This window comes from Rhipicephalus sanguineus, chromosome 9, assembly GCF_013339695.2.
Source record: "Rhipicephalus sanguineus isolate Rsan-2018 chromosome 9, BIME_Rsan_1.4, whole genome shotgun sequence".
Classification (NCBI taxonomy): Eukaryota; Metazoa; Arthropoda; class Arachnida; order Ixodida; family Ixodidae; genus Rhipicephalus; species Rhipicephalus sanguineus.
The window spans coordinates 21,831,795-21,844,568 of record NC_051184.2 but is presented as its reverse complement, the minus strand read 5'-3'; the positions used below and the strand labels follow the sequence as shown (position 1 = coordinate 21,844,568).

General features: G+C 45.3%; 1 protein-coding gene across 1 annotated transcript; it reads left to right on the top strand.

Annotated features, from left to right (window-relative positions):
• Positions 1 to 2,549: 2,549 nt before the first annotated feature.
• Positions 2,550 to 12,177, top strand: LOC119404740 (tRNA (guanine-N(7)-)-methyltransferase). Its single transcript, XM_037671408.2, has 6 exons — positions 2,550 to 2,715; positions 4,772 to 4,872; positions 6,307 to 6,491; positions 8,973 to 9,086; positions 10,371 to 10,472; positions 11,929 to 12,177. Exons 1-6 carry the CDS (start codon positions 2,627 to 2,629, stop codon positions 12,091 to 12,093), a joined length of 756 nt encoding a protein of 251 aa, XP_037527336.1. The 5' UTR covers positions 2,550 to 2,626; the 3' UTR covers positions 12,094 to 12,177.
• Positions 12,178 to 12,774: the final 597 nt, after the last annotated feature.

The following is a 12,774-nucleotide window of genomic DNA, read 5'->3' as shown; positions in this document are numbered from 1 at the left end:
AAGTGTAGTAACGAACTGTGAATGTTTTCAGCTGGCATGCGACAGTTTGTATGAAACAGAACAGACTAGAGGATGGAGAAAACATCGACCTTTGCGGTTAAGGACTAAAAACTGCATGTCATTGGTTAAAATGTACAGCTGCAACATAGTAAGGTTAGCACAAGTACCGAAGAACACAGCCGGAAAATTGAGACACAAGGTAATTTTGTTCCCCAGCATGCCAAGACGACACTGGGAGGCATGATCCATGTGTTAAGTGAAGACAGTCGTCAGAAGGCAGCCCATCCTAAAGCCTGAATTTTGAATCCCAGAAGCAATTTCGCTGCTACAGTCATCGGTCACTTATGCTAATAGTTTTCTATTGTAGCTGCACCATGATGTAGAGCTTCCACAGCAGGGTTCTAACAGTGGCCTTGTTTATTTCAAACGAAAGATTTGGAAGTGAGGCACAAATCATAGCAGAGTGTTTAAGAATGAGACTAGGTTAATTCACGTTGCCTTTTAGATCAGTGCACACAAGAACGTGTCAGCAGTGTGGCTGCAGAAGAAAGTTGTGGTGGACAATCAAATGCAGTGTCAAATTTTGTAATGACCACTGCACGATTTAAATGCCACATGTCGCCGCACAATGCCTTTCAGTTTTATTGAAAACTTACAAATATTGTAGGCGAGCTCTTTCAAGAGACAGAAAGCAATGTATATTGGTGGTTTGACGCCTATTCACGCCATATCTCTGCCTTCACTCATGCAGTCATAAACAGCCCTTTCACATCAAAAGCTTTGTGATTGAATTCCAACTTAACACAATCAGTACTAAACAACTCAGACTTGAATATGTTGCAGACAGTATTGCGCACACAGACCCTTTGTCAAGACCGGGTCCTTCCACAATGAAAAAACTGGAAAGAAATATGATGCGTTCACAGATAGCTTAACTTATGATAAACTTCTTGCCTTCAACATGTAAAGCTATGAACAGCACCTCACAAAGTTGCAGATAACGGCAGAGCAAGAGGATCACGCTTTCACAAACTGAACACTACCAAGAGAAGTAGATGCGGCAATAAAACTGATCAACATCACCATGTAGACTCATAGCAGTTCAATGAGCTGCTCTAATATGGCATGGATGCATGCTCATAAACTGGTACTCTTTCTGACTAGCTCTGTTTTATGGCACATTGGCTTTCAAATGATTAGCTGATTGCAGGTTTGCCCCCTTGCTGCTCCCTAGCTTTACAATCTTATGTACGCTACATCTGCAACAACGTAGACATCATTTGCAAGATAAGAGGCTCACAAAGTCTGTTTGAAATGATCAGGTACGAACAATTGTGCACAAAACGATGCGCAAACGAAATGTCAGTACGTGCATCTCCTCTTGCTCCATCATAAGCGTGCTGCAAACCGACGAATGATCGCTGTCGCAGACTTGGTTGATTCACGGCGCACTTGTAGTCTGGCGGAAAGGGTAAGTGACGTTCATCGTACTTTGCCCTCGGGCGATTCCTTTCCATTGGAGGCTTGGCACTTCGCATCTTCCGACTTGGTGATCGCGAGTGGCTGCTGATCGCCCTTCTTTACGTAACACATCACGCAGGCACATGGGGACGAGTCATTTGCGTCACTGGACACTTCATCCGTTTCGCTTTCCTCTAATATTTCATCTTCATCCTCTGCGTCCTCCTTCGCAGCCCCATCGGAAGCGACAGAAGCTGCCTTCTTCGCCTTGCAATTCTCGTTCTCAACCACACTTTTACACGGATACATACCGGCCCTCCTAAGAGCCCTGCGTATGAAGGACCTATTAACGCCGAAAAGCTTACTGGCCTTGTTAAGCGAAAGGCTTGGGTTTGCTTCGAAAGCACCGGCTACGGAGTACGCAAGCTCCTGATGGGGTGTTGGGAGACCACTGACCCTTCGAGCACGCTTCTTGGCATTGAGGTGCCCGAGTTCTTGGTACTGCTTCGCCCACCTCTTAATCGTGGCTCTTGACACGCACCTTTTGTGGAACTCTTGCCTAGACACGGCCTTGACCGTTTTTATACTTCGAGTTTCTAAGTAAACTGCTACCAAGCGGGAGCGTTCAGCTAGAGTCAACGACATCGTCCTATCTCCGCATGCAACCAACTCCGAACCAGACTGCGCCTTGCTTTTCGGATAAACCGATTCAGCACGCCGCAATGGTTACCTACGTGAATACCCGACTGATTCGTGCTTCTTGCCCGTATGCAGACATAGCACTGATATTGCAGAGGCACACCGAGATACCCGAGATACCAGAAACAAAACCGACAAAGCGAAACCGCGAAACACCGAGGAAAACGTGATGTCAATGTTGGCGCGGCTGTGGCCACGCATGGATCCAATTGTGGCTCCAAATTCTAATAAAATCCCTAACGCGGTGCAAAAGATGCGTACAAAAGTCATGTCGCGGGTGAAGTCACACTAGGTTGTTTCTACTGCAACATACGTGAAGATAACGAAACACATGTCGAAACCACCACGAGAACCTTGCGGTCGAAACAAGAACCAGTGGTGCCGTGAAAATAATTTTATCCATTACCTTACCGTCTATGTCGCGACATTTCGCCTGCGTGAGTTGTGTTTCGGTAACTTTTCGTTTATGAGCATGGCTGAAACTAAGCTGCCTCAGAAGCGGTACTACCGACAGAGAGCCCATTCAAACCCGATAGCCGACCACTGTTTCGTTTAGTGAGTATACTTGTCAGTTTTATTGTTTAGCGCCCGCGTGAGGCAATGTTTACATTTCGCTCCACGTGCTGTGCGAAGCGCTTGAGCATGTGTCGCTTGCTGTGACATACATTCGATTGATTCATATATTAAAGAAACGCCAGGCCTGCGCTGAAACCGCAGCGCAGTCACAGCGAAAGCTGGAAGAGCGGCGTTTCTAGAGCCCGTTAAGCTCTCTTGGGGCTACAGTACAAGTACACTAGAAAGGTACCAACTACGCCATAAATCACAATTTTTGTGAAGGTGGGAAGCACCTACTAAGCCATTATTCGTCATTCTGCGGAGAAGCGAGTCACCAGCTACACGTCTGTAAGGCATTATGTGCACTTTGTTGACGCGACGACTGATGACGATGAAGAATTATGGCTCAGCCCTTTGTAATGGGTTGGAATCTTTAAACGGCCCACCAGTTATGTAATTTGCATTGGGTGACGCCCGGTCGCCACTTCCCTCTCCCGTCATGCTGTATAACGTACGTTGACGTGGGAGAAAGACGGGGGGGGGGGGGGGGGGGGGGGGGGGCAAAGAACTCTACTGAGACCCCGAGGAAATGAATCATGCGCTTATGGGCTTTCTTGGCAACCAATACAAGTGCACTTGCGAGGAACCCACTACGCTATAAATCATTGTAATTTTACTGAGACCCCGAGGAAGTGGATCATGCGCTTATGGGCTTCCTTGGCAACCAATACAAGTGCACTTGCGAGGAACCCACTACGCTATAAATCATTGTAATTTTTGAGAAGTAGGGCAGCAGGCACTGTGCCATTTTTCGTCATTCTACGGAGAGCGTTGGTACCTGCTAAACGCATGTAAGGCATTATGCGCACTTGTTGATGCTGTGCCTGAGGACGATGAAGAATTATGGCAGAGCCCTTTGTAATGGGTTGGAAGCATTCAACAACCTAGTCGGTGCGCAATTCGCATTGTGTGACGCCTGGTTATTTTGCATATGCTAATGTGGTTCCTTCCCGACATGAAGCCTGTATAGGACCTTTTTGCAAAGCAGTTTCAAGCACCGGCATGGCTCAGAGGTTGAATACCGGGATCCCACGCAGAGGGCCCAGGTTCGAACCTCATTCCATCCTGGAATTTTTTTCTTCTTTCGTTTTCTTTCTTATTTCGAGCGATACTGGTTATGGACACCGGCGGTGGCGGCAGCGGCGGCGGACAACTACGGCGCCAAAAACGGCCGGTGAAATGATCTCATAACAGCTTTCGCTGTAAAATGTACTAGCGGTACATAATCTGCGCTGTGCGAACGACTGCAGGAATATGGATGTTTTCGTCTGGTTGAATGTTCAGAATAATGTTAGCACCGCCCGCATCATAGGAAGTTACAACGTAATTGACAGCTTTCTAAGGTTTATACCGTATCACTGAAGTATGTGCGAAGTTTGACGATTCTGTGTCGCTCACCTAAGCTACTTCTTTCAAGTATGGTTGCATGCATTCTTTAAAATATTGGCAGCTTATGATAATAAGACCATGTACTGTGCGCAAGAATTCTTTGGATTCCCAGCGTGTAGCGTCCAATGGTGTCTGGGTCATGAATTCCTATGCACTCTGTCTTAAAGAAATTAGTTAGTTTGCTTGCAAGAAGTCGTATTGTCGCTTCAGTTTACTTGTGAAAGAGTGAGGTTAGTGACCGTAGGGATTTTATCGGTGGGTTAACGTACTCATAGAGCCTGTACAGAAGGCTGTTAAATTTGGGACAGCTAAACAAGCTCACCACCAATTTAAACTGAACAATATGTCAAAGCAACTGCTGCAAGATTCAGCAATGCGATCATATGCAGCAGTGCACTACCAAATGAAGCTAAATGAAGGCATATTTATCATGCGGGATGTTCAATTCATCCGAACCTCAATGTTTCTTGCTCTTTCGCCATTAGTCGACACAACTCGCAAAATCAAGTTGTGTACACAAATTTGTACAAAGTGCCTCGAAGGGTTAGACAGTAGTCGTCAAGATAATGTCCTCTCTCATTTTCTGTTTGCTTTTGTGTGCTCACAGTCCACCATGCCCGGATGACATGGACTGGGGCGAATACTTTCCTCAGGCAGACAAGCCGGTGGAGTTTGCGGACATTGGATGTGGCTATGGGGGCCTTCTCGGTTAGTTTTTTTTTTTTTTTTTTTTTGTGCTGACACTATGTTTTCCAGTGTGACTCCTTCCCCTCACTTGCATAATCGCTTAGCTCCATCAATGTGGACACGCCACAAGCATTGTATTATATGTATTATATATTTTTTCAAAAGTATTACATTTGCACACGTGAAAGATATATGAAAAGAAACAAGTTCACCAAGTTTGTATTGTGTATTCCATGTAGCAGCACCACTACCACAATCTCCTGAGTCGAGCTCAAAGAATGCATCAGTGCTGTAGTGCAGACAATTGACAGGACTATGCTACGAAATGTACAGAGTGAGCTTGATTATCATCTGGATGTGTGTCGGGTCACCAAAGGGGCACATGTTGAAAATTTGTAGTGGATGTATATAAACTTGGTGAGTTTGTGTTTCGTTTCATGTGTCTTTCATGTGTCATTCATGTGTGTACATGTAATACTTTTGATAATATAGCCTTTTCAAAACGAATGAATCATTTATGCTAGCCCTGTGTTGGGGCACTCCATGTGCTCACGCCTAACATCGCTACTTTTCCAGGTGCCCTCCATGACAAGGTGCCAACCAACGTGCTGGTTGACATCCTAATGCATTTACTAAAAAATCTGACAGGTGTACCCGATGGCTGTTGTTGAAAATTCCATCACTAGAGGAAATTGGCATCGATGCTGTTGTATACATCTGTTATCTGTTTGACAGCTTCATTGAGGAGTTTCATTTCTTTTAATAACTTCTGAGAGACGTAAATGATATGTGGATAGTGGGGGGTTAACTGGGAGATAAATATACAGTTTGCGATCATGCACTGAGGAAAGGTCAAGAGGATGCTGGAGGAAAAGAATTAAGAGAGAGTGAGAAAGAGATGTAAAACACACACACACACACACACATATATGTGTGTGTGGGTGTTATATATATATAAAAGCATAGTCCTGTCTTAATCATTCAAGAAGGTTGGCTGCTTACACATCATCTGATAGGTACAGCACAGCAGTGGCAAGCAGAGGAATCCCGTTTGCAAAAGTGTGCAGAATCAATTATGTAAAGGTAACAGTGGTGTTTTTGGTATCGGGATAGAGTAATCTTCTAATACGATAAAAACCGTTTTTCTCTATAGTGCCCCCTGAAAGAACAATGGGTGGTCAAAATTAATCGGGTGTTCCTCACCATGACTTGCCTCATAATCATATCGTGGCTTTGGCACGTAAAAGCTCGTAAGTTAATATGTATCCTTTCTAATGGAAAACGAATAATTTATTCTTGAGAGCGATGCTTTTCTGGAGCGTCGGCAAATAGGTGCAGCACCTTTTTGTAAATTATTTCAGCGAGCAGTGGCGAGAAATAGTTCATTGGCACACTATCTTGTCACCACCGTGTGTACGTTCTTCATAACTAACAACTTTTTCACGCCTCTTTCAGTTGCCCTGTCACCGATGTTTCCCGACACGCACATGGTTGGCATGGAGATAAGAGTGAAGGTGTCCGACTACGTGCAGGACAGGATCAAGGCGTTGAGGGCCCAGCACCCGGGACAGTACAGAAACGTAGCCTGCATCCGAACCAACGCCATGAAACACCTTCCAAACTTCTTTAGGAAAGGACAGGTAGGACCCTCCGTCTCTTTTGTTATGACACACATGTTCATCGTGGCAGAAAGTAAGACGTGCAAACATGGACAGAGCAGAGGAGACAACACAAGTGCCGACTATCCCTTGAAGGGTTCGAATACCAATGCCGACTGGGAACGCACCGGTCTTTCCTATGGTTTAGAGCAGTGGTTCTCGGCCGTCGATGTATTTGGGAACCCTTGTGGACTGGTCAAAGTGATGGCAGACCCCTTGATGTGACGAAAAGGGGTGGGGGGGGGGCTGTAGCAGGCTTAGTTTTTAATTGAGGCTTTGCGGCAGCCGAGATGATCTTGTTCATAATGTTGCTGCAGTCCCTGGAGCAGGACCTGGAACTGGGAATAGGTCAAAACTCTCCTTCAAAAACATCTTTTTTTTTCTGGGCGATGGCGTCGCAGAACCTCTAGGACAGCTCCATGAAACCCCTAGGCTCCACGCGACCCCATTTGAGAACCACTGCTGCAGAGCAGTACACCAACCTCGCGCTTGATTGTTCATGGGTGCTCATCTCGAAAGGTGGCCCCATAAGGTTCTGTAAAAGCCCTCGGGTGCAGCTTAACCCACCACAGCCTTGATGAAATAGTCTAGCATCCAGTGCCGCTGTGGGAGGCAGAGGATTGCTGCTGCCGGGTACCTACCGATAAAATAGGTACAAGCACGTTTCCGACCTTGTGCTTGGCAGAACAAAGTACATAGTCGCTTGGGAGGGCACCCACCCTGTGAGAAATTGGCAGCATGAGGCTGTCAGACTTAAAAATAAGGTCATCCTCCTCTTCTTGTTTTTGGCAGCAGAGAAGGTTGACACAAAAGTTATCTGCACATGCTCAGGAATGCCAGCACCAACCGTAGATCTGGTCAGTCTGCTTAATTGTGCCACATTGCGACTTCTCAGTTGATAGCATTTGTGTTGTTAGGTTCTCGTTCATGTGTCCGTGCTTGTATGCCTTACCTTCTTTCGTGACAAATCCTGAGCCGCTAGCTCAACTTTCGGTCGTTCTATGCATCTGCTGTTTCAAAAAGTGCAACTATGCCCTAACATAAAGCTCAAACTTATGTCAAATCATGGACCACTTATCAGGTGCTGAGTCCTGCTCGATGTTTGCGAGATGCACGTGTACATCTTCCTACTATGTTGCTCTCCACACCTTTCTTTAAATTTATCTTTTCTCCTTCACAATGCTTGGGCTGCTTCATGCGACAGTGTAGATAAATGTTTTGAGCTTGCCAACCTCACTTAGCTGTCCTGGGACTGGATTTAAGCCGTGTTGTTTCGGCTGGCGAGTTCTTCGCAGGCATTCTGTTGTTGAGCACGAAGACGAGGGTTCACTGGAGTTGTATGCTGGAGGGGGCAGCAGTGCAAAACGTTCTAATCTATTTCATTTCAAGGGACCCTGCAACACTTTTTCAAGTAACCATGGAATGGCTTCATTAAGGGAGTTTATTGCCTCACGAATCGACCGCCGCAAAAATTCTGAGAATCCGTCTAGTACGAGCAGAGTTATAGAGATTTGTCACACGCTGTAATTCCTTTCTCTCTTCTCTCAACAAGCCCACTGGAAGCTAAGCCACACTGGAAGCTAAGCAGGGAGGGATGGCACGGGGGGGAAAGAAGTTACGTCACGACCGCGTCATGACCTTAAGCATTTTTTTTTTCCTTCAAACGTGCGGCTTACTTTCAGTATGATCGCGAGCATGTGCATGGACACGTGGCCGCAGTAACGCAGCTCACGATGCTCAAATCGGCCATTTGCGTGACATGTGGATATATGGCGCGGTTATTTCGTACATGGCATTGTTTGTAGAAAGAAGAGGGAACGATTTCTAGCCGACTTTGAGAATTAATTGTAAATACCGGGCTGCATGCTCCACTGTAATGTTTGGCTCGCGTGTTCTCACGAGCCTCGACTACTGATCGGCAGCATTTTTTTACCATGCTGAAAAAGTGTTGCAGGGCCCCTTTAAGTGGCATCTCGCTACGCCCATGTGCCGCTATGTGACATATTGAATTCCATTATTTTAAAATAACAGTATGCTGGGTGTTTTTGTAATCCATGCTTATACATGGACCAACAGCGTAACTACAGCAGTAACTACAGAGGGTGACAAAAATAAGGCACTGTGCACGAGCATCGACACCGCAGCCATCAGCACTTGTTCATCATGTTTTATTTTATAACCCATATTTTGGTGCTGTAATCTCTCTTACTTTATTTTTGATGTGATCTTTTAGCTTTAGTTATTGCCAGCAGCAGTTAATGTAGTGACACTATGTCAGTAACATTTTATTGTTATCCTAATGCTGCGGTTTCATTCTTTTGATTTTCATACAGCAACTGGGAACGGAGCCCTTGCTTCACTTTTGCTACTGTAGGCTCAAAACGAATTGTGCTGTATTAAATGAGATGTCAGATCGCCCTGTATAAAGACGCAATAGCAACCCATGTTCTTTTTCTCTTCTAGCTTACAAAGATGTTCTTCCTGTTTCCCGACCCTCACTTCAAGAAGCAGAAACACAAGTGGAGGATCATCAGCAGGCAGCTGCTCGCCGAATACGCCTATGTGCTCAGGGTTCAAGTGTGTACATTGACTGCGCATTCTTTGCTTCTTATGACTGTACATCTATGAGCAAAAGTAAACGGACCATTGCCGTCCATATACCTTTGCTGCCTGTGCCGTCTAGTGGCGAGCCGTCTGCTGTCGAGATCATTTCTCTGACAAATTCTGTCAGAGTAATGCTCTTGACAACCATTCCGTCAAAGCAATGCTCTCAACAGCAGACGGCTCGCGACTAGACGACGTAGACAGCGATTTCAACTCACGCTTCCGTGGCCCGTATACTTTTGCTCACGGGTGTACATTGAGAAGACAAGCTTAAAGAGTTAGCTGAAAAGAAACACCAAATTAGTGTAGGCTCATAAAGTATTCTTTTGAAATGTTATTTTCATTCATCTTTCAGTTACTAGTAGAGTGATTCATTGTCACGATGACTCAACCTCTTAGTATTTGAAGATTTTAAGAAATTGAACCAGCTTCACTCCATGAAAGCCATGGGCACATCAAAGCTGATGCCCCTTTCCATCAGGCTATTGCATTTCTCTGATTTGCAATTCGAAGTATTTCTGTGTTGTATCAGTGTTTCGTTATTTAGTACTTTACGTTAACCTGTGTGGTAGTAGTAGTGCTTTATTGTACTGCTGCATCTGCTGCCACTCCTTTCGTCAGGCATTACATCTTGCTCCTCAGTTTCGGCAGTTTACACTAGGCATTGCTTTGTTCCTAAGGTTAAGCTGTGTGGACACCGCGCGACGATATGCTCATTCACGGCCGCGCTGGAATACTACGGCAGTGTTCCAGTGCGGCCGTGGCCCATTCCACCCAGCCACTCGCCCAAAACGCTTATCACAATCACGGCTGCCCTGGAATGCAAACAGCGTTGTCAGCGCTGCTGCTGTGCGTGACATGCCCGCGTTGCCAAGGAAGCATGGTGAGGCATCGTTGCATGTACACCATCTCCCCATCCGAGCGAGCATACGACGACACTCCTCATCTTCTCCCCCTCTGAGCAAGCCTCTGTCTCGGCACTCTTAGCAAGGTGTAGCCCTTTCCCCTTCCTGGCGAGCCTTACTCTTGCCACACCGCAAGGCCACGTGATGCAGTGGGGAACATGTGGGGTCACATTGCTCTGCATGATGACCAGAGACCTTCCGCAGACATGGCTAGCCCCCCAAGTAGCTCCGCTGCTAAAAAATAGTCATTGTTTCACCTCCTGTGTGCACGCTTATGATTACAGTGCATTAGTGAAAGTGGGGAAAATTTATTCAAAAGCTGCTTAACCTTTACTTGTCTACTTCTTCTTAGGGCCTCCTGTACACAATAACAGATGTCAAGGAGCTTCACGACTGGATGGTTTCTCACTTAGCAGAGCACCCACTCTTTGAACGAGTGCCTGAGGAAGATTTGGTAAGCACTGATCTTTTGTTTTTGTCTCTAACAAATTCTATCAGTTGCCAGTTCCAACAAAAAAAACAACCTTGTGCTCCTGAGGAGTCTCTTTCAGAAAGGAAAGTTATGAATGTTGAGATATCAATTCTGTTCCATAATTGATCTTCTATCAGTGACTGTTCGTGACCTTTGTAGCTTCTTTGAGGTTGCTGACCATTGTTCTCATTGTGAAACCTTGTCTATGCACAGGCTGGCCCACTCTGGGGGTGAACACGACTCGGCGCAGGCGCACAGGTTGCTTCATGTCATCCGCTACAGCGCTGGAGCGCGCTGCTTTTGCTTTGCTGTGAAATACAACAAGAGCGGCACGTCCCTGTGCACATGCGCTGCTTCGGTTCAATGCGCCGCCACACCGGATGCACTGGCACTCTGCAGAGCGCAGCCACGCTGTGCCGTGTTCACCCTAAGATTGGGTCAGCCTGTACTTTGCAGTACCTGCAGCCTGTACTTTGCAGTTATTGGTGAAACTGCAAAATGAGGTCTTTAAGGATCTCGCGTTTCATTACCGTTCGGCACAGACACCTAGCAGCCAGAATTTATTGTTATAACTGATAATGTGGCATGGGGGCATTGTAACCTTCGAAAGGGGCGGCGCAAAAACAAGGACAAAAGATGCCCCTTTAAAGATGCATAACCAATTCCAACTTGCCCAGACAGCAATTCTTCTGCAGTGCATTGTTGTAAGCTGGTTATTTCACCATAGAATATACACGAAAGTTGATGGTGCAGCAGCTTCTTATTGATATAACCGATATACTGCTAAAACCGGTATCGTTATAAGTGGGTTCGACTGTATTGCCACAACAATTCCCATGTTTACACTTCCTGGTGGCTGTTTTCCGAGAGTTTTCATTTGTCCACTAACTTCTTAGCGCTCATGGTGTACCGGGCTGCCGGAGGAGAAAACGTGAGCGGATATAGTTTTTTTGGTGGCACCTGATGATGCAGTGATCAAGCGCACAAAGATGACCATAGCCTCCACGATCTTCCGTACACTAGTAGATGATTGCAGAAGGCACAGCTTATCCTTATAACAATAGTAACTGTTGGCGTTTAACGTCCCGAAACCACAATATGATTATAAAACTACCACAGGCGTTGAATTCATGGCTATCTCTCAATGGCTTGTAAAAATTCAGCCTTTCTGTAAATCGTGTTTCATAAACACTTGTGCTCCACTCTGTTAGCACATGTTATGTAGCCTGGTCATTGTTGGATAGCATCGCATTACAAATACCCAAAGAAGTTATCTCTCAAACTGTTTACTTGTTTCGCAGCCTTTTCAGCTACAGTTCCAATTACACAATTTGTATTTATTTGCTTTCTATATGACGCGAATTCTAAAACATCTTTTATATTGCCTATGGTGTGCAGAAGAACCATGTTGCACTTACCTTTCACAAAATTTTTGCAGAAAACGGATGTTGTCGTCGAGAAGCTTTATGAAAGCACTGAAGAAGGCAAGAAAGTGACAAGGAACTCCGGAGAAAAGTTCCTGGCTGTCTTCAGGAGGATAGAAGATCCTTACGTTGAAAGTTCTGGTCAAGAGTCTATCGAGATGAAAGATGGCTCTGAATAGGTTTTGACTGGCAGTACTGACACCCAATTTTTGTGGACATTTCGTGATGCGACACTTGATATCAAATACAGTGCTCCAACTTCACGCTATGTGTTTATTGTGTTCAATGTTTGTCATACGAACCCTGTTACTTGCTTCCATCGTTTACTTACTGATGCTGGTTGTCATTTTTAGATTGACTTCCTAATGGCACCTGCTCGTGATTATCACATTTTTTAGCACCTGTATTTTGAGATTTATGCGTTCGCCATGCTATGTTCTTTGATGCACCAGATTCATAGGCAAGATAATGGACTAAATGTGGACCACATTTTTGACAATATGAAGGAAACAAAAGACTGCCATTAATTAAAAGCACGTCTAGATATGGACACAGTACACTGAAGTTTCTTTTGTCTTGTAACAAGGCATGTCTCTTGAATAACCTGGGTGGTATATGAGAAAACTTGGGTGCAATCTAGTACACGTTCCATAATAGGGTGTCTGTCCTCACTGTATGCAATGAGTCGAGGTGTGTGAGTACGTCCCCGGTTTGTGGCGTTTACACAAGCCTCAACCAATCGCATGTGGCGAGGACAAACGTTTTATTATAGAAGATGTACAAGATTGTGCCCCTAAAGTGGTGCCCATCTTGTCAAAAAGACCATGAGAGCATTTTTTCTTTTGCTGTGAAAACACTTT

Excerpts from the sequence above, each read along its gene's own strand:
- LOC119404740 (XM_037671408.2), top strand. The coding sequence starts at position 2,627 with ATGAGCATGGCTGAAACTAAGCTGCCTCAGAAGCGGTACTACCGACAG. Across the intron at positions 6,492-8,972 it reads ACTTCTTTAGGAAAGGACAG|CTTACAAAGATGTTCTTCCT; the intron begins GTAGGACCCTCC and ends TTTCTCTTCTAG. Across the intron at positions 9,087-10,370 it reads CCTATGTGCTCAGGGTTCAA|GGCCTCCTGTACACAATAAC; the intron begins GTGTGTACATTG and ends ACTTCTTCTTAG.